The 19,384-nt window shown below is 40.7% G+C and overlaps 1 protein-coding gene across 1 annotated transcript in view; it reads right to left on the bottom strand.

Annotated features, from left to right (window-relative positions):
- Positions 1-19,384, bottom strand: part of MICAL3 (microtubule associated monooxygenase, calponin and LIM domain containing 3) — a 166,521-nt gene that overhangs the window by 22,927 nt on the left and 124,210 nt on the right. The window contains exons 29-38 of the mRNA XM_075505378.1: positions 18,528-18,665; positions 16,283-16,345; positions 13,005-13,109; positions 12,240-12,371; positions 11,744-11,835; positions 8,245-10,120; positions 7,211-7,305; positions 3,391-3,441; positions 1,421-1,528; positions 585-678 (exon numbers count right to left, since the gene is read on the bottom strand). Coding sequence (XP_075361493.1) covers positions 585-678; positions 1,421-1,528; positions 3,391-3,441; positions 7,211-7,305; positions 8,245-10,120; positions 11,744-11,835; positions 12,240-12,371; positions 13,005-13,109; positions 16,283-16,345; positions 18,528-18,665 — 2,754 coding nt within the window. The remainder of the gene's footprint in view (positions 1-584; positions 679-1,420; positions 1,529-3,390; positions 3,442-7,210; positions 7,306-8,244; positions 10,121-11,743; positions 11,836-12,239; positions 12,372-13,004; positions 13,110-16,282; positions 16,346-18,527; positions 18,666-19,384) is intronic.

Consider the following 19,384-nt stretch of genomic DNA (forward strand, 5'->3'; position numbering starts at 1 on the left):
TACACATAACATTCCTTTAACAGCTTGACATGGATACCTTTCAGTACACGTGTGCATTTCTGTTCTGCACAACTTTGCCGGAAGTAGCCAGTGTGCTGGGCTGTGCAGTGAGGAAGATGTTCTGTGATGGTCCCTTGTAAGGACACTACCTTGATAATCCAACACAATAGAGAAAGCACACACAATCTCACAATTACTTCCTTAACATACAAACAGGGTTCTCTCTTACTGTGACAGCTTTATGTGAATTGCAGCTAGGAAATGCCTGCAATTTTCTAGCTGTAATATCCAGTAATATGCAGAAACAGTCAGACAGCTATTATTAATAGTTGGAGAATTACCTCCTAAGCCTCAGGCAAAGAGAAGCAAACTAAGTCTCTGCCAATAGGGGAGTCCCAGAATTAGAAGCAGCACAGAAAAAATAAGGCCTCAAAAAGATAGTAGAAAAGGGAGAATGGATTCACTTTGGAGTCTATCTCTAGGCTACAATGGTCCAATTGCCTCTAAAATCCAAGCAGCTATGGACTACTGCACAAGCACTTGATAAAAAAACATTAAAAAGCAAACCAAGTTCTGATGGATACCTGCTTCTCCCCGAAGGGCCTTCTCCACAGCAACCCCTCTCTCCTCGAGTTGCCTCTGCTTCTCTTCCACTTGTTCAAGCTGCCGCTGGATGATCTGTTCAGAGAAGAATGGAGCAGAACCTCACCAACAGCAATTCTCCTGCTCTGTCTGCACTCATCCAGCACTAAGTGACTTCAGTCAAACCAGCCTTTTCAAAAACAAGTATTTGTATTCAACAATATACTGCTTCAAAAGCTATCATCACAGTCCCTCCAGTGACAACATCCTCCCCACACCCTTGCATCCTATCTCTTAATTTTGCAAACACCTTGATACTCACTTATTTGCTACAACTCCAATCACCTTCCTAAACGCTGAAGTGAAAGGTGATGCTATTCAGTCAGCTGAGCGCCTACCTTGAGTTTTAAACAAATCCCATCACCTATAGATGATGCCAGCAGATTTCCAACAGACCCTCTAGTAATTAAAGGTTAATTTGGTAACACTTCAACCAGCAGCATAATCTAGCAAAGCAATGATAGGTGCAGCTTCATCAGGTATTATCTTACTATCACTGTTCCATTCAGTGCATGATGCTTCACTCATCTCCAGAAAGGTGTTATTGTCATTATTTTTCTCACTGTAAAACTATCATGATAGGTTTCAGCCATTCTTCCCATGTCCGTGACATGATATCAGATTTGAAAGAGGGAGTAGGAGCAGGGACAATCATGTAGAAATAGAGAAAAGTTCTGTCTCTGGATCCTCTTCTGACACACTCAAAGGAATGTCAGGATCATGGTGCTTTCACATAGAGCTAACTGTCTGCCATGACAAGAAGATTGTGAGACACTACCTGAGCTCTGTGTAACCTCTTTAGCTCCTCTTGCTTGGCTTGTCTACGGGCAGCTTTCTGTACTCGCCGGGTCAGCTTGGCATTCAGTTCCTCTTCTGTGTAGGCTCTCTGAAGGAAGGAAAAACAGGGGCAGATTTTATTTGCATTCTCAGAGGTGTGGGGGGAGGGATGACCATTTTCTCTTCCAAAATCTCAGAAGGGAGGTGTTCTGTCTTTGCCATGGCTGTGTCAAAAGTCAAGCTTCTGTAGGCAAAGGTGTTCATAGTGCAGTGAGCAACAATTTCAGGGTCAAATCAGGAGTGAAGAAGCATATAAGCCAACTGCAAAACTGTGATTTTATATAATATCCCACCCCATCTTCCACTGCTATATGAAACCTCTCCCCAAAGATCAAATAAATTTTTATTCTATTTCTTAATAGATTTAGCCAAATGGATTTAGTTAATTCAATGAGTACCATATAGCAGGGTCACCTTGATTTAATTTTAAAAGAGGGTAAAGGCATGTCTACATGAACAGTTACAGCAGTATAAGCTAAGAAATTATTATATAGACTAGTGTAGTTGTATTGGTATTCCCCTCTCCCTATTTTATTCTGGAACAAGAATATTCATAGTTGGGAGTTATACTGGTATAACTGCTAATGACTATCTATGTAAATTTGTGCAACTTCTCTATGAATCAAGAAGGCAAAAAGATATTTGAAAGTAGAATGACATTCTGGCGTGAGATGGGAAATCCCATCTCAAGAGCAACCCCACAAAACCGGCTGGTGTAAAACAGAGCAAACAACCCCTAAACTAAAACTAGAATATTACAACACCAGAAGCCATCCAAAAGGAGAAAGGCTATGTTTATAGAAACAGAAAGGTATTTCCTCCTCTTCTTTTCTCTCAGTGAAACTAGTTTAAAAATAAGTAGGTCTTTTTATCATTACTGAAATGGGGTTTAGTATCTTATCAGGTATACTAGTTGGTTGTGTTGCAGTCTAGGAGGGCTTCCTCTCATAGACTTTTAAGAGTGTCAAAGAAACTTCCCAATGGCATTAAGTGAACTACAGTGAAGAAAGGAACTCTCTTCCCACATACATGTATGTAAGCTTTAAGGGACAGCTGTAAACAGATGTCTTCCACTTCTGAAAAGATATCTTCTCCATGGACAGTCAACTTTAAGGACAAAACGTTAAGACAGACCACCCTGAAATTTGCTTTATCTAGTTATTGTACTGCCGCATTGGTCAGTTTACCTCTGGTTTATTGTTCTCAGTGAATAGAGTTTAAGGTAGGATCACAGCCCTATTAAAAATCCCTCAGATAGGTGGTTGGCAAGCACCATCGTTAAAGCTCCAAGAAATTAACACTTTACTCTTTCTTTTTTTTAAAACACAAAATCCACAATGATACCCGAATCAGAACGTAAAGTGATAGAGGGTGTGACTTTCCTATCCCATGTAACACTGTTGTGACTGTGAAGACAGGGCAATAAGAATTTCAGAAAGCAGCAACATTCCTGAAATACAAATGCAATTTCTGTCTTGATTTTAGCTTGATACAGAGTTCCACTAAGATTTCAGTGAACTCAACAATTTTGAAGGATGCTGATTAAAGTGTGATGATTCACTTGAACTCATATTCTAAGTATTAAAAAAAAGAATACACATATATATTTAATTGCCTTGCAAACCAATTTGTTCTGAAGCTCAAAGATCATCCACATCACTCTGTACAGCGGTGCACTGCTGTGCACTGATAATTGCATGCATTCTAACTAGACAGACAATTCAGAGCTTAATGCATTTTTGGTAGACAACCTCTACAAAGAATTTGCTGCCCACGTCTGCTAACATCTCACGCATGCACAGTCAATGTTTGTGATGTTAGTGCACATGTGATGGGTAGCTATGGATTCAATGGGTTAATATAGGGACATGCAATGCAACAATGGCCAACTAGTGGGAATGGAGACACTACCTTTGACGAATATGATCTCTTGAATGCCAAGGCGTGTGGTACATAAATCGACTTTAAAGGGGGAATGGTAAAGGAAAAATAAATAAAAAAAACGTACAAAATGAAGCAAAATCAGTTCAACATTGAAAACAGATGCACAGTAATAAAACAAAGCTGTTTTTAAATGAAACATAAAATTGTGCAAATGCTGAACGTGACCCAGACTGATGAAGCACAATGGAACTTCTGTCTGCAAAATCAAGTTTCTAGCAATCTCCTGAAGGCAATTAGCTTTGGCAGCCTCTTTGAAGATACAGTCAACTTGCAAATAACTTTTACTAGAGGAATTATTTGGCCTTTTTCTACCTATGGGTTTAATGTCCACTGAGCAAGTACGTGTACATACACATACACAAATTTTGCCTTAGGATTTGGAATAATGGCTTATGCTGGGGCATGTTTGGTCTGAACCAGCTCGTCCAGCCATATATTACTCTGTCACACAACTCTCCATTTACAATCTGATTTACAACCTCTCCTAGGAGTTGTGTTTATTTCATGGTTTTAAATTATCTCTACTTCATAGAAATGATCATTTGCATTTAACTAACATCATAAATCTTCCTCACTGCTTTCTGACAGGAGAAACATCAGATGGGCTCAGAGTGGGTTATGCGTCCTACAGTAATGGAATCTCCTTGGCTAAAAAGAGAGCCTCCAGAGAGCCTGAGGAGCTAAAATTATGAGAAGGAGGAGAAAAGGAGGAGAAAAGGAGGAGAAAAGGAGGAGAAAAGGAGGAGAAAAAAATCACTACCTTGTCTATCCAAGGACATTCTACATTACCCTGTACCTGAAAATAAGGCAAGTAAACTACTTAGGGTTTATAAGAGAGGTGAATTTTCCTTGTGTCATGAAGTACAGAGGGCATTGTGCCATTCTGGGCAAACAGCCAGCATTTTGCATTTTCACATTCAGTTAACTAAAAACAGTCACAAATGAAAAGCCATAGAACAACTTCAGCATGTATGCAAACTTCAGTAAAGAGCAAGCTACCTGCAGTAGTAAAACACACGTCTGATCACAATACCACAATTGTACAGGAACAGTGACAAACACACACACAATGACACACACCTATAAACACGAGACCCACAGGGCATTTACATTAGGAATTCTTTACAAGATGCTTCTCTTGAAAGACACTTCATTAAACAACACTGAATTAATTCACTGCTGATCACAAAGAACAGGCTAAAGAGAGCAAGCTGTCTGGGAAGCAAGCTCACTACAATTACCAAAAAAGCAGCACAAGCAGAATTTCAGTTTAGAGAAGGGGTTCACATAAAAGTTATGTGGCACACAGGAAGTCAACTTTTACCCATAAGAAGTAGCAGGCAGTTTGTAACTTAAAAAATATAAACCCCACCCCAAATCAGTAGAAACCAAGTTTTGTCAGTCTTGAAGTTCAGTTACATTTCTTTTGACAGCAAGGCATTCCAGTGTTTGCAGGTACTACATTCTACATCCTTGGGCTGGGATGCAATAAAACTAGGTAAGTGGAGTTGTCAGATTTGTTTCCTCTAAATAAATTCATTCTCAAAACTATTCATATAGTGAAATAGGCAGATGCTGAGCAAAGAAATTCTTAATGTAACTTCAGCAACAGCAAATGGGAGAAAATGAGACATCACCACCATACCCTTGGCAGAGCTGGTGAGATATTTTCAGCATTAGGATTCCAGGCATCTGCCACTGTCACCTATCCCCTCCCATGCTTAGTGGGATCTTTTTTTCTGCAAAAGCCATTTTAAATCAAAGTAGCTCAGCACAGAAAAAAAAGTGACCATTAAGGCATACCAAAGTCTGAAAACAAGCATGGACCTTACTGAAGCCCTGCTTCCTCCTGAAGGAGCTTACAAGGCAGAACAGTAACTCTGTAACTCTTATCTGAACCCCCTGTATTGCATATCTGTCCTCTGCTAGCCACAGGTACCTCATTCTTCTGCATCTCTTGGAAAATGCAGAATTTCTCATGAAACGCCTTGAGGGCATGCAAGAAGGAATGCAAGGGGGAGAGAAAAAAAGAGAATAAAATAAAAGCAAAATAATCTTCCTCTTAGAAGAGATCTAGATCAACTAGGGAGAGAGATTAAAAGAGAGATAAGTAAATACAGAAAATCCCCACTTAAGTCATCAACTCCTTCCACCAGCCTTAAATTCATTAGTTATTCTAATTCATTCCACTATATATACATATAAAGCATTTCCTGTGACACTTCAATTTGCAGTACTTCCATACCTTTGCCATCTGAGCCAAGTATCAACTAGATACTGCCATTTGAGACTGATTTGCGCACACTGGATGACAGGTTTGAGACAGGAGGCACAGACCACTGTGACACTACCCTCTCAGATGCTCTCTTCTTCCTGAGTTTTTTTAACATGTGAACCAGGCACCACCAGGAAGGAACAGGGGGAACACATTTTTCATTCTTCAGTACCAGAAGGGCCTTAGTGTTCTGTGGGGTCAATGAAATCTCTACTTATTCCTCTAAATCTTGCAAACTCTGTCTAGCAGAGCTCAGAAGCTCTCAGGAATGAAAGAAGGGCTCTTCCCCATTACTATGATTGAGCGGTTCCTTACATTTTTCACTTATTTTTGCATTAATAGTGCCATCCTAAAATTGAAATAAATAGTTTAAAAGCTACTAGCTTTGGCACCATGTATTTTCCGAATATAAATATGTGCAAATAAACTAAATGTATTTTTCTCTCTGGGCTTTTATGGAGACCCACTGATGTCTCCTCTTTCCTCCTCAGTAACTTCCTCAAAGCACCATTTAAAGTGAAACTATTTTGGCTAGAAAGCCGTTGATATGTCTTACAATAGGACATTACAGCACTAGCTAGGGAAGGTTGGTCAGGAACAAGAAACAGCTCTCTCAGAAGAAGCGGAGCTCATACCAGACCACACTGGAATGAGAACACCAGACTAAGACCAACCCCTGTACACTGGCATTTCATAGGGGCTCACTACTATGTATTTCAGCTTCACAGTTGTTATCTACACACACAGACATATGCAAATACTCAGCAACGGACTCGATGATCTTATACGTCTTTTCCTACCTAAATGATCCTGTGATTCTAAGTCCTCAAAGAAAACAGGGTCAAAATGGAAGAAACAGCTGATGGCTCCTCTTTTCTCCAAAACCAGAAGGTACTAATTCAGACTGTACACATTCTCTTCTCCCAGAAAAAATAAGCAAACCTGCATGAGTTGCAAAACTGCAGCCTGTAGCTTACCTCTTAGTTGATGATCTGTCTTGACTATATTCTTGATGTATGCAAAAGCACATTCCTGTCTGTAGTTTGCTTGGAATTCTACCACTTCAAACTATCAAAGAGGCTGGTAAAACAATATCCTAAAATTGGACCCTTACAAAAAGTGAGAACTATCTCATTGTTATCTTTTTGCAATAACATTAGAGACAGTGAAATTTACTCTTCTGACATTAAATGTCTGTTTTCTGTAGATCATTGGCATGCTCACAACAGGGACAAAATTCACTATTCTGACTGTGATATTCGTTGTAAAGTAAAGTCACAGTAAGACAACAGATCCTTCGTATAATAACAGTGGGGAGTAGCTTGCAATTGTGAAGCCAAGTGAAACCAACTTATTTTAGGCAAAACAGTCAGCCAACTTACAGGAAAGCCTGTTCCATGGAAGAAACAGTAAGAACAACAAAATTAATCATCCAAGTTTCTGATGTGGTTCTCTGAGCCTGTGATCTGCATGATGCCAGATTCAACTAAAATGCATTTCCCATCTGCCTACCTCTCGCTTGGATTTCTGTGAGGAGCGTTCCAGAATATCGTCACTGGAGAGGTCGGAGTCCTCTGAGAAACTCAGGTGTTGACGAAGCTGCAAATCTGAGAAGCCAGGAATAAAAAGGGGAAGTTAGAGAAGTGGTAACTTTTCTTTCTGTAAACGTTTCAGAACTCAGTTGATAAGTTGTTTGATTGAGCTTCAAAAATACTTAGTCCTTTTATGCCAGTCTCAGTTGCTTCGCCTGGGATTACAGAGTGATCAGAGAAGCACTGCTCCACAAAATGATCAATATTAGTTAGATGCTTCATTCTAAGAGAGCATCACTTCCTGTAAACGCTGTTAAAAATAATGGTCATGATTCTCCCTTTGTACTGTATCGATGCTCTTATGATAGATACAGCACTTGGATGACAGCAGCTGGCACTATTTTGGCTATTTGTACAAGGCCAGAGAAATGTAACACGTTCACTTTCGATCACATTTATGGCTAACTTATTTACTGTATCACAAATTGCCATTAAACACCTCCACCTGCACCTGATGGCATGTGAGAGATTTACATGAGGCCGCAGAATCCTCACTTCATAGATCAGCAGTTGCCAGATCACTGAGAACAAGAGGAGTAACTGCATCTCTGCAGTCTTCAGCATCCATGGAGCCAGGTTGAAAGAAAGAGAACCGTCCACCCAAGGAAAAGATGAGGATCAGATTTAAAATAGAGATGAAACGTCAGAAACAACTGATTCCAACAAACAGTGCTTATTTCTCAAATCAGTCAGGCAGAACACAGATGTGCCTTGTACGTATCGAGAGTGAAGCTTTTATTTAAGGATCCATTTTTTTCAGTGGCATATCAACTAATTCTGTCAATACGCAAATATACAATTCTAGTTGCTAGCACTTATCTTCATCTGCCCATTTGACACTGGGTGGCCCTGTCATTCAGCACAGTAGCTGAATGACAAAGTAAGCCAAATTTACTTTCAAGGCTACCTAGCCATAGGAAAAGTATACAGTGCAGAGGCACATATCTATTATACCTGCAGCTGTAATCAACGGAGAAGCTTTGTGCTTGCCAGAATCCACAGTGGCACCACTTGAGGGAGTACTTGGGCAGGATTTGTCATCAGTCTTTTTCTTCTTGTCTTTCTTATACCCAGAGAAAACAGACTTCCATAACGACCTAGGCTTTGTTGCTTCCTCTGTCCCACCACTAGATTTGTCGGAAAGCCTGCTGTCATTTTTGGATTTCTTTTCCTTTTTGTTCTTACGAGGGGAGAACAGAGAAGTTCTTTTCTTACTCTTCCCACTGGAGCCTTCTGAAGAGGTGACAGACCCTTCAGGTCCAGCCACATCAGCAGCAGGAGTGGAGAACTTCTCACTAGCAGCATCATGCTTTCGTGTGGATCCCTCTCCTATTTTCAAGGCCAGATGCTTTGGAGAGTCATAAAGCAACTCTTTGGTCTTCAAGGGCATAGAAGATGCCTTTTGTGCCCTTGTGGCCCCAGTGGCAGCAGCTGTAGCCATCTCCATATCTTTCATCTTACACAACTGTTTAGCCATGGCATCACGCAGTGCTTGGCTCTTGACAGACTTCTCTCTGGCTCTCATTCTTTCTTCAGCAAGCTCCTTGGCCTCCACAGAAATTTCAGGCAATGCTCTCTTCTTTTGATTAACCCCTCCTTCCATTGAGGGTGGACCACCATTTTCTTTGACCAAGGGCAAAAGAAGTGGTTTCTCTGGCCTTGGCCTACTGGTAGGAGGAGTAAAGAACTTCTCATGAAGGCTTGAGTCCTCTGTCCTGTCATCATATGTGTCTTCTACATCATCAGCAAATGGAATCTCCTCCACACTCTCTGCAAAAGACTTCCGTATGTCATCTTTTTTGGCCTGGGTTGACTCTTTGGCAGCAGAGGTTGGCTCATGGCGTGGGGGGGCAGGAGGTGTTGATGCTGGTGTTGGAGGTGACCTGGCTTCAACCTCATTCTGCCAGACTGCTTGATGCCTCTTTCTACGCAAAGTGGCTGGTTCTTCACCCTGAGGAGGCGGTGGTGGTGGACTTGATGGAGGAGTAAGCATGGTAGAGTCAGAAGTGTTGAAGCTCTGGCTAGCCATAGTTCTCATGTTAGATGAGCTCTCCTGAAGGCCAAGTCCAGAACTGCTGGATACATCTCTCCTTACTTCACTGGAACTCTTTAGCTCTTTTTCTGATGGAGATTTTGGAGTGAGAAGAGAAATCTGCTCGTTTTCTAACTTGGACAGTCCCTGTCTTCTTGGGGCAGGCTGGGGTTTCACAAGATGGATCCTTTCATCCCCTGAAATATTCTCGCTATTAAAAGTCTTCAGAGGAGTTGTCTCAAGGGCAGATACAGTAAAGTTCGTCTCTGGGCGTTTGTTTCTGTCTACTGGGGTGAGCCCTAAGCTCCTCCGGATTTCAGCACTCTTCATCCAGAACTCTTCTACAAGGTTACTCCGTTTCAGGGCTTCTTCTGCAGTAGTAGGGCTCCCCAGTTTTTCCACCCCACTATCCTGGCCCCTAAGGACCAGTTTGGCTAAAGGAGTAGACGTTAAGGCTGGGACAGGTTGGAAACATACTGGAGGCTCCACTGGGGATGGAATGGATGTTTCGGCAGAAGGCAAAGGCTGGGAACAGATAGGCATTTGAGCAGATGTCGGGGATGAAGCCAATGTTGGTGCTGCTGGATGAGACTCTGCTAGAGATGTAGGTACAATGGCTTCTGGTGATGCAACCGGCTGGGATAACACTGGAGATGGTGGCACCAAAGGGCTCTTAACTTTCCTGTCTTTGGGAATTTCATCCTTTGGTCCTTCTTCAAGAATGAAAGGCTCAGGAAAAAAGCGTGCCTCTGGAGATTTTATTGCATGGGATACTTCAGCAAGGGGATCTTTTACATCCTACAAAAAATGCAAAAGGGAAATTATTAATAGTCACTGGGCACATTAGAATACTGCTTCATTTTTTTTGCTTTTAACAAAGTTAGCAATAAGGAAACCATCCAAGTATCAAAATGTGAAAAAACCCACACGTGGCATCCCCGTCGCAGGCCTGGAACATCACTTAGGATTTCTCATCAGGTATGCTTCATTTTATAATTGTATAAAATTACACAATTGTATAATTGCCCCATTGTATAAACCGTCCTTTGTAGATGACAACAAGGCAAATTTAGTTTTTGGAAGAAAAAACACTAAACCAAATTCCAGAAATCCGTTTCTATCTTTTCCTGCTCTCCCTTCGAATCTCCAACTCTGCGTATTGTGGTGGTCCCTTATCTCAGACAGATTAGATGCAGTTCTCTCCAGCTCTCATCAATATAGCACTTGCTGCTGGCTAGCATCTGCTGTAATGTTTTCTTAAAGCAAGGGGTGCTTTCTCTGCTAAGGTAAATTAGGCTGCAATTCCCTTGACCCTTAATGGTCTGAGAAGTCTTGGTTTTCATTTCCTACATCCAGACTGCCATATTAGTCAGTAGCACAATCTGTTGTTTTACAATTTAACTCTTTGGCAGTGGACTCCTCTTATTGAGTTCTGGTATTATTCTTTCCAATAACATCTTTTGCACCAGCTTTCTTTTGAATGCAGACAGTTTGGTTTAACTGACACATGACCATTACAGCATGAACCTCTCTATCCGTGTGCTTGTATGACACATATTAAACACCCAGGTCTTGAGTAATACATTTAGGCGCTGTCCTGATATAAACAATAACTATGTCTAACAATCATTACATGGTCCTGAAAAAAAAACCCCTTAATTTTAATAGAAAGTGAATGTTGTCAGCAATTGCTGTCAGCAAACCAGCCTTATCCTATAATGTGTCCATTGTAAAAGTAAACTGGTTTATGACAAAACTCTCTAGGGTAAAGTCTAATCTTTTAGTAATTCCTTAAAAACAAACACTTGGAAGGGAAAAATTTGACTTGAACATTTTAAGGGTCATGTACTTCCTGCTCTTACACACCAGTAGCTGGAAACACCACAGTATGCTTGCATGCTGACTCCAGGGTTAACAACATGACAGTACATTATTGACATGTCTCACTTCCTTAAGCTGAACTATGTTGTTACTCTGGAATAAATAAGCACCGCTTTGGTTACTACTACGTAATAAAAATATAATTTTGAATTTCAACTGTACAGAATCTGCTTTTGGTACAGAAAAGATAGCCAAAACCACGATAAACAGGAAACACCTTATTTATGGCTCCGCTCGTGCATTATATATATCTCGTTAACTGCACACTGAAATTAAAATATCCTATATAATTCTTTTTGGGGCTTTGTGATGGGAACTTGTGTGACTGTGACAGAGCCACTACACTCTGAAGACAGGAAAGAAAGATAGTACATTTTTTTTAAAGTCTAAATGAAGTCAGATTTCAAGAAGATCAACATAAATTATAGAGACAGAAAAGGAGGAAAGCTCATTGCTGTCAGTCCTCATTAGTTTATCCAACAAGCTGTTCTGTTGAAATACAGGTAGTAAGTAGAAAACTTCAAAGATTCCCCTACTTACCTCTGATTGTTTTGCTTCAGGACTATCAACTGGAGACAGAGGAAGAACACTGTCACTAGATGACTGGATAGGGATGGATGGCTTGCATGGATCTAGGGAAAGCAAAAATGTTTCCAAAAACACATGAGACTGCTAATATTCTATTTTTTTTACATTACACACATCAAGTAATGACAAATTTCTCAGCTTTTTACCAATTCTAGACTGGACATCTGGAACATAGACAAAAATTTTTTAACTGTCCAAAATGGTACAAGCTTTTTAACGTAAAAACTTCTACAAGAAAAAGCAGTTAGATAGGTTCTCACGCTTTAGGAAGCTGTAATTAATGGATTCAGAACATTCTTCTCAAAGTGTTAATGCAAGCACATACCTTGCCACTGACAGTAGTGAGATGGTTCAAATCCAAGAGACTCTCTTCTCTTAAATCTAATAAATGTATAGACTATCTCAAATGCAATTACGATCATTTAAACACCGAAGGGAAAGCTATTACCTTCTGTCACACTGCAAGAAGCACCTTCTGCTCCTCCTTCATCATCTTCATCTTCAGAGACTTTTAGTTCTGGCTCTTCTGTGCCACCTTGATGTAAGCGAAACTCTGCTTCTGCATCAGATGGGATGTCATCTGATCACGGATGGGGCAGGGGAAAAAAACAAGAGATCTTGGATACAAGTCCATCAGGACATCTGTTTGCTATTGAAAAATCTTTCATAATCCTTTCTTTCTATTCACATGGTGCTAATCATTTTCATAACCTGAACACCTAAATGTTTCAATCCTTTTTTTGTGCGCTAATTAGAGTCATTTAAGCACTAAATGATGGACTATTAGTACACATAACTAAATTCATAATTGAAGTCATACCTTACCAGTTTTCTGGAATTTTTTCAATGTTTTCTGGCATATGCAGTTCATTTTACACTAGCAAGGGAAGATTTTTGCAATAATATTGTGGCCTTTTCACAAATTTACTTCTATTTCTGTTATTCAGCAGCATTAGCACTGAATACGGACACAAGACCAAGCCCTCTAGTTAGCAGATGGTGAGAGGACACAAGAAATTTATTCTACAACCCATGGCACTGAGGTTTTTCTGTTTCTTTTTGTCCTTCACTCCTGGCTCCCTCTTGACTATTTGAAACAAACTCCTACATCACTAAAAATAAGATCAGGTTTAAGTACCCTCATACAAAGTATTTTCTGCCAATACAATTCTGTTCACATAACAGGTTTAAATGATGCACGGTGGTACCCTACCGTCATCCAGCTCTGCACCCGTGTCTCCCTCTTCACCTGCCTGCCCTTGTGTGTCTGCAGGCTCTGTGCCCAGCTCGTCCTCCACATCATTATCCTCACATGGAGCTAGAATATATTCAAATATTGAGACAAAAAGAAAAAAAATATATATACAGTAAAAAGGTTCTACATTGAACTGTACCAACAGTTTATACTGGAGATATTTATTAATTACTGCCAAAACAAGAAATCCTGAAATGTGTCACCCGGAAAGACATCTATGGTGCAATGATACTTCCAGACTCCAACGAATCAAGGAATGCCTGCCCCTGGGGAGTCTCAAAGGCATTTGCAGTGAAAGCAGCCACGGCTTTTCGGAGCAACAGGCCTTGTGAAAAATTAAACAAGAAGGGGACTGGGAGGACATCAAACCAGAATTAAGTTTACTGTTCTTCCAGGAAGATTTTTTTTTTTCTTTACCATACTAGAACAGTTACCACCACTTTATAGCATATGTGTATTAGGTGAAAACTGAAATCTCACAATGTACCACAACTGTTCATCTTGAAATTGAAACAGGTTTTTGAGGGTATAAGTCAGAGACAGAGTCTAGCTCTTGGATTGATCATTATTACATTTGGAAACTGTTCGTGCAGCTACAGTAGTCTTTGGTAAAAGGGTCTAAGAGACTTGATATGCTGTACATGTAACTAGGACACGAATTAATTGAGATATTTTTAAGTAAATAAAAAGATATATTCAAAACTTTCTTTTCTGTTACAGATCATAATTTGATTTGCTGGGTCAAAATAAAGAAAAGATTCTTGATTTCATAACTCTGAAAAGGGCATTTGACATTACTACTTGTGACGGGATTTAATTACAGGAGAAGAAAAAAGACCAAACTGTGGGGTCTAAATTTCATTATTAAATGATACATTTTTAAAAACCCTAAACCTTATGACACCTTGTCCCATCTCTGGTGATGATTTGCTTAATTTTTTTTGTTAAGCATTTTCATAAAACATAATTTAAATATAAAAACAGAAGCAAGCACTTCCAGGTTTTTTTTTCCACAGTAGAGTCAGTCAACTACATTTTTAGATTTGTGCAGCGAGTTAGCATCAATTCATGTTCAACAACATGCAGACATTTAACTCTGTTGTATATCCTCTTGCAAATGTGTACACAGTCAGCATGTATTATTATGCACAATGTTTGCTAATTATACACATAGGTCATGGTCCTATAACGACGATAACAGATATAGTTATAACCTTCTTGGTTGCACCTGTACCAGTAAACTAAGCGGTGCAAGTCTCCAGACCTGAATGCATACAGTGTCATACTGTCTTCTTTAGGAGGGCTCCTGGCATGACTCCCAGCATTTAGTTCCCATGGTAGGGCTAAAGGCTGCTTCCAATAGGCAGTCCGGATGCAGCCCCCTGATTCTGGATGGCAAAAAAGTTCAGCCATATGGGAGTGAATCATGCTGTACCAGTTTTCTCCCGAGTTAGGCCCTGATCTTTTTTGTTTACTAGTGACGATGTGGCTTTTGGAACCACTTATATGCTAGCATTGCTAATTAAGACAATCTTGAAACCAAACCAACCCTCCCTAAAATTGAGGTCTTGCAGCCTTTCCCCTTTCTCAAATACAGGTTTTTGCTTATTTCAAAACACAGCGTTTAGTGGGTGGTTTGTCTTCTTCCTTCAACCTGAGAATTTCTTTTTCCATGCTTTTCCTCTCTGTAGTATTAAGACAGACAAACATATGGGCTAGTTTATTTTCTGTCAACTACTGTGAAAAGGGAGTTACACTTACGTGTAATAAAGCACGGGCCTATTCCCTTACGTCAAAAGCTTATAAAATCCAGAATCTTACAGATGTCGAGCGTAGGCTGGACTGCCCACAGGGGCATTCACAAATCTACTGAACAAAACCAGACTGTGTCCCAGTCTGATTGTTGCTTAGGTATGCAGTAGCTTATGTTATTTTGGAAATAATAATGTCATGGGATGGTTTTATGGTAGCAGCAAATGTGAGTAATCTTAATCAAAACTTGCAAAAATGTAAGTCTGATGTTAGGAATATCTGATACTACTATGTATATGTGTGTCTACAGATCCAGAAACCATGAACTGATGTGACACACATAGGGAGTGCTGAAGAGAGAGGAGAAAATAAATTCTTAATAGGTTGGTACACAAAACTCAACAGAAGATTACAGATGCATAGATAAGTATCCACTTGGTGCAAGGGTGGATCCCATTTTGAGGGACATGGAGAGCTTGCAGGTGGCTGGTTATATTATACATATACTGTGCATATACGTATATGCAGTTAGGATAAGGAGCAAGAGGCCAAAAGCTGTCACACAATAACTCAGAAGCTACACACTATGGCAGCCAGAAACTGGGATCAGCACTTGGTTCATATCAGCTAGCAGCCGTGAGCAGACTGCATCGTGTGCAGACATCTTGTAAACACTGCTGCCTTGCCAAAGCAGCGGCAGAAGCAAAGTTTTATAGGCAAGCTAGCTATTCTGATGTGCCAAAGCAACTTAGCTGTAGATCAACTACCTAGCCACAAAGTACTGCTGTTCCACTGATTTAGATACCTTCACCGCTTTACACAAATTTACTCCCTTACTCTAATCCCAGAGTCTTCATGCTCATTGGTTTTGTAATAGAGCTTAGAGGACCACATAAAAAAAAGCAGCTGAGCTCTACCATCCTTCAGCTTTCCTGAGGCTTTCCTAAATAACGTGAACCCCAAGTCAAAGGAGACACAACAGCCATCACTATTCCTAAAGATCCCAGCTTCAACCTTATTCTTCTTTCTTGTTTTCTTCACCAGATAACTAGAGTTTGCAGTTGCTAGAGAGAACTGCAATTGCTTTAAGCACTCTCTGTCACTTAATCTTTCGACTGCAAGAAAGCCCCATGTTCTTTTAGTCAAGGAGCTAGGGCAAGAATAACTGGTCCAGTCCTCAGTTTACAGAGCAAATCGAAGCACTCAACTAGATTCCTCCTTCTACTTTATTACACCCAAGATAACCTCTCTGTTTGGCCTGCCTTCAGAAGGGTTACAACAAATGTCGAGTTCATGCAAGAATGGACTGTCTGAGCAAGGCGTGCATGCACACTCCCCCTTCCTCCCTCCCTCCACGTCCAGTCATGCAGTAGCGACAGGGCCGTAAGTTCCAGGGTTAAAGTACCAGCTCAGCTGCTGAAGGCATGGAGAAGAGACGGGCAGGGTTATTGTGCATTGGAATACATAGAACATCACCAAACTACCTCCAGGGACCGTCTCCAGCCACGCCTGTACCGCCTCATGGCGTACGGAGGGAAGGTCGGATGCTGAATTTAAAAAACAATAAATTGTAAGAAATCAAAATTAGACCATCAGTAAGCGTCTAAAACAGAAGAGCGACAAAGGGAAATTTTTCAGTAGCAAATACAGGAATAAAACCTATGAGATGTTAAATAACCAATTCCAGGCTTGGGATTTAAATCGAGATAACACACAAATGCCAGGGGCCTAATCTTCCTTTAGGATCTGTAATGTTAGAGGAAATAGGGATGGCATAGTGAGAAAAACACCACATCTGACCAGCAGGTTGCTGCTGCTGTGCTCCACTTGAAACTCTGCAGAGGAGGGAAACTAAGAGATGAAAGAGCTGAGCAACGAGAGAGGGGCGGTCATAACAGGCACCCCAGAACCTGTGCTGCCCGGGTGCAGATGCCAGCAGACGAAGAAGAGCGCCCAAAGCAGAATGAGAGGGGCTTCTGTGTACTGTCACACTATCCCAGGCTTTCACATCAAACCCTATCGCCGCTGCTACTGATGGGCTCTCCAAACACCTCCTATCACAGAATACAGCTCAGCAAGGAACAAATTTGTCTATTGAACTCAGGCTGAAAATTTACAGCATATCCACAAGTACTTATTGGTGACAGCCCTTTAAAAAAACAAACTGCTGATATGTCTGCACACACCTGTACTGTATGACAAAGTAATTGAAGCAGCTAATCTATTGATCAGGATTGTCCTAGTTTGCCCCAGTTTTACGGGAAGGAAAGGAAATACTGCCTTCCTTCCCAAAGGAAGCTGGAAAGACCACAAAATTTTGGAAGGACCATCTTTTGCTGGCAGCTGTACCAATACATGATGGAAAAGTAGGAATTATAAAATACAAATTAAAAGAAAAATTTGGAAACTATAGTGATATAGACCCTCAAGCAGAAGCTAAAGTAACCTTAATTGTAGTAAGCTTAAAAAACTGTGTTAACATTTTTTACTTAGTGTTTTTAAATGTTAAGCAACTACTGTAGCAATACTGAATGTTACAGACAGTTGAACACAGCCTGTTTCTGTGGTTGCAGTGGGAAGGAAATACCCATCTCTTATTTGTAGGGAGCAGATTTCACACCAGAAAATCCCAGTGCATTCTACAAACTGCAATTATAAGCGTAGCCAAACTGATCTGAAACTGTGTATCAAGTTGGACCAGGATTAAAAAAAACCAACCAAACATCTGGAACTATGAGGAAAAGATAATTCTCTGGAATGAAATATGATCAGGCAACATGAGGTAAAGCCCTAGGCTTTTTTTAATAGAAATCAGTCATTAACTTAATTTCACATTTGCTGTAAAAGACACCCCTTCCCACAGCATACTTACTCCCTCTACAATTCTGGCACAATGGTTACAGACTCCAAGAGACCACTACTCACCAACTGCATGGTTAACATTTATTAAGCCTGGGCTTCTGCATAGGTAAAGCACCTATGACATACTTACCTTAAGACACATTGTAATATAGTCTAGAACAAGGTCAGCAGGGACTGCTGGAAGGTGCTTACAAGAGAGCTAGACTATTGGGATCTTCCCCCTCCAAAGTTTTCCTTTAAGTAACTGGCAACTCACAAAGGTCACACCTCACTTTAAAAAATAGATCTACTGTCAAACGCAGGGAGGCTAAACCACCACTGACCAGATTTGCAAGCCCTTTGAAACCCATCATTCCCTACTAATACCAGATGCAGTTACACACTTTGAAAAGCAGCAGCAGAGAAATATGCTCAATACAGAAGCTGACCCTGCTCAATCTTTGCTGTAGTAGCTACAGAACATAGCCCTTCAGCTTTCCCTAAAGAGGCATAGAGTCCTCACTGCCACAGAAAGCACAGGAAAGCTTCTATTACTATCCCTAAAGTCAGTTACTGAGGGCGGATTGCCAGCACTATCAAATCACATGTGTAGTGAGGAAAAATGCTATGGAGTCAAAGCGGGCAGACAAACGGGTCAGAAGAAGTCACACCACCATGGAGCTGAGAAAGCAGTCATTTTAAGTAGACACTGACCTGAAAAGCAAAACATTTAACCAAGTGTCATTTCAGTGTAATTTGAAAGTAGTTATTTTCAATCACTGCTGCCCCTGCTGAAGTACACTGCTCTTGAAGGGCGCAGAAGCAACAGAGTTAAACAGCTGCAGCCATGATCCAGGAATTGACGGTGCAGGGCTTGGGGGAGATTACCTCTGGAGGTGGAGGACTTTGAGGTTGGGACCATTTTTTCCTCCTCCTCTTTTTCACGGATGTGTGTCCAGTGCACATCTGCCAGGATCTCCAGAGGATCAACCGGATTTACAATCTGCTGCAGTCTAAGGTTTCCAGCTATCAGGAGGAGGGCATGGCATACCAGGTTGTAGGCAGGTTGTATGAAGGACAGGGAGGAAAAGATGGGAGAACAGTGGAAAGGAAAGGTAACACATCATAGGAAAGGAAATAAGAAAAGAAGAAAAGAAAATATTACTGGCTAAGATCAGTTGGCAAGACAGACAGAAAAAGCTCAGCATTGTGTGTGCACGCATACACCAATGCAGTGGTCCTCATACTTCCCATCAAAGCTGAATAATGCCATTCCAAGGGCAGAGAGATGCTATTAAAAACATCATTGTAGATTATCTCTATTGCAAGCAGCTTTGCTGAAATGAAAGACATTCTCTGGGTGTCCAACAGTATGTGGTATATAAATACTAATTTAGCAGAAATTTCCACCTCCTTCAGCCTATTCATTATGACTCTTGCCAAAGACCTCTTGCTGTTAAAGGCAAGGGACAATCTGCATTGTAGTTTGATGCACCAAAACAAAAGATCTCTCATTCCCTACTATTGGGTTAAGCAGTCCTTTCTACTCTGGGTACATACTTCTTCGTGAATTAAATTAAATGGATCTCAGAGTTTCACATACGTCTGTGTATGTGCATATGCACACATGGGCACACACTTACTTTAGCACTTAAACCACTACTTTGGTTACTCCTGCTCTTTTGTACTGACTTGTTCGAAGGGTAGAATTTTTTTCTGAAGAATAACAGCATTTTCATTATGAC

Source organism: Mycteria americana, chromosome 1 (assembly GCF_035582795.1).
Source record: "Mycteria americana isolate JAX WOST 10 ecotype Jacksonville Zoo and Gardens chromosome 1, USCA_MyAme_1.0, whole genome shotgun sequence".
Lineage (NCBI taxonomy): Eukaryota > Metazoa > Chordata > Aves > Ciconiiformes > Ciconiidae > Mycteria > Mycteria americana.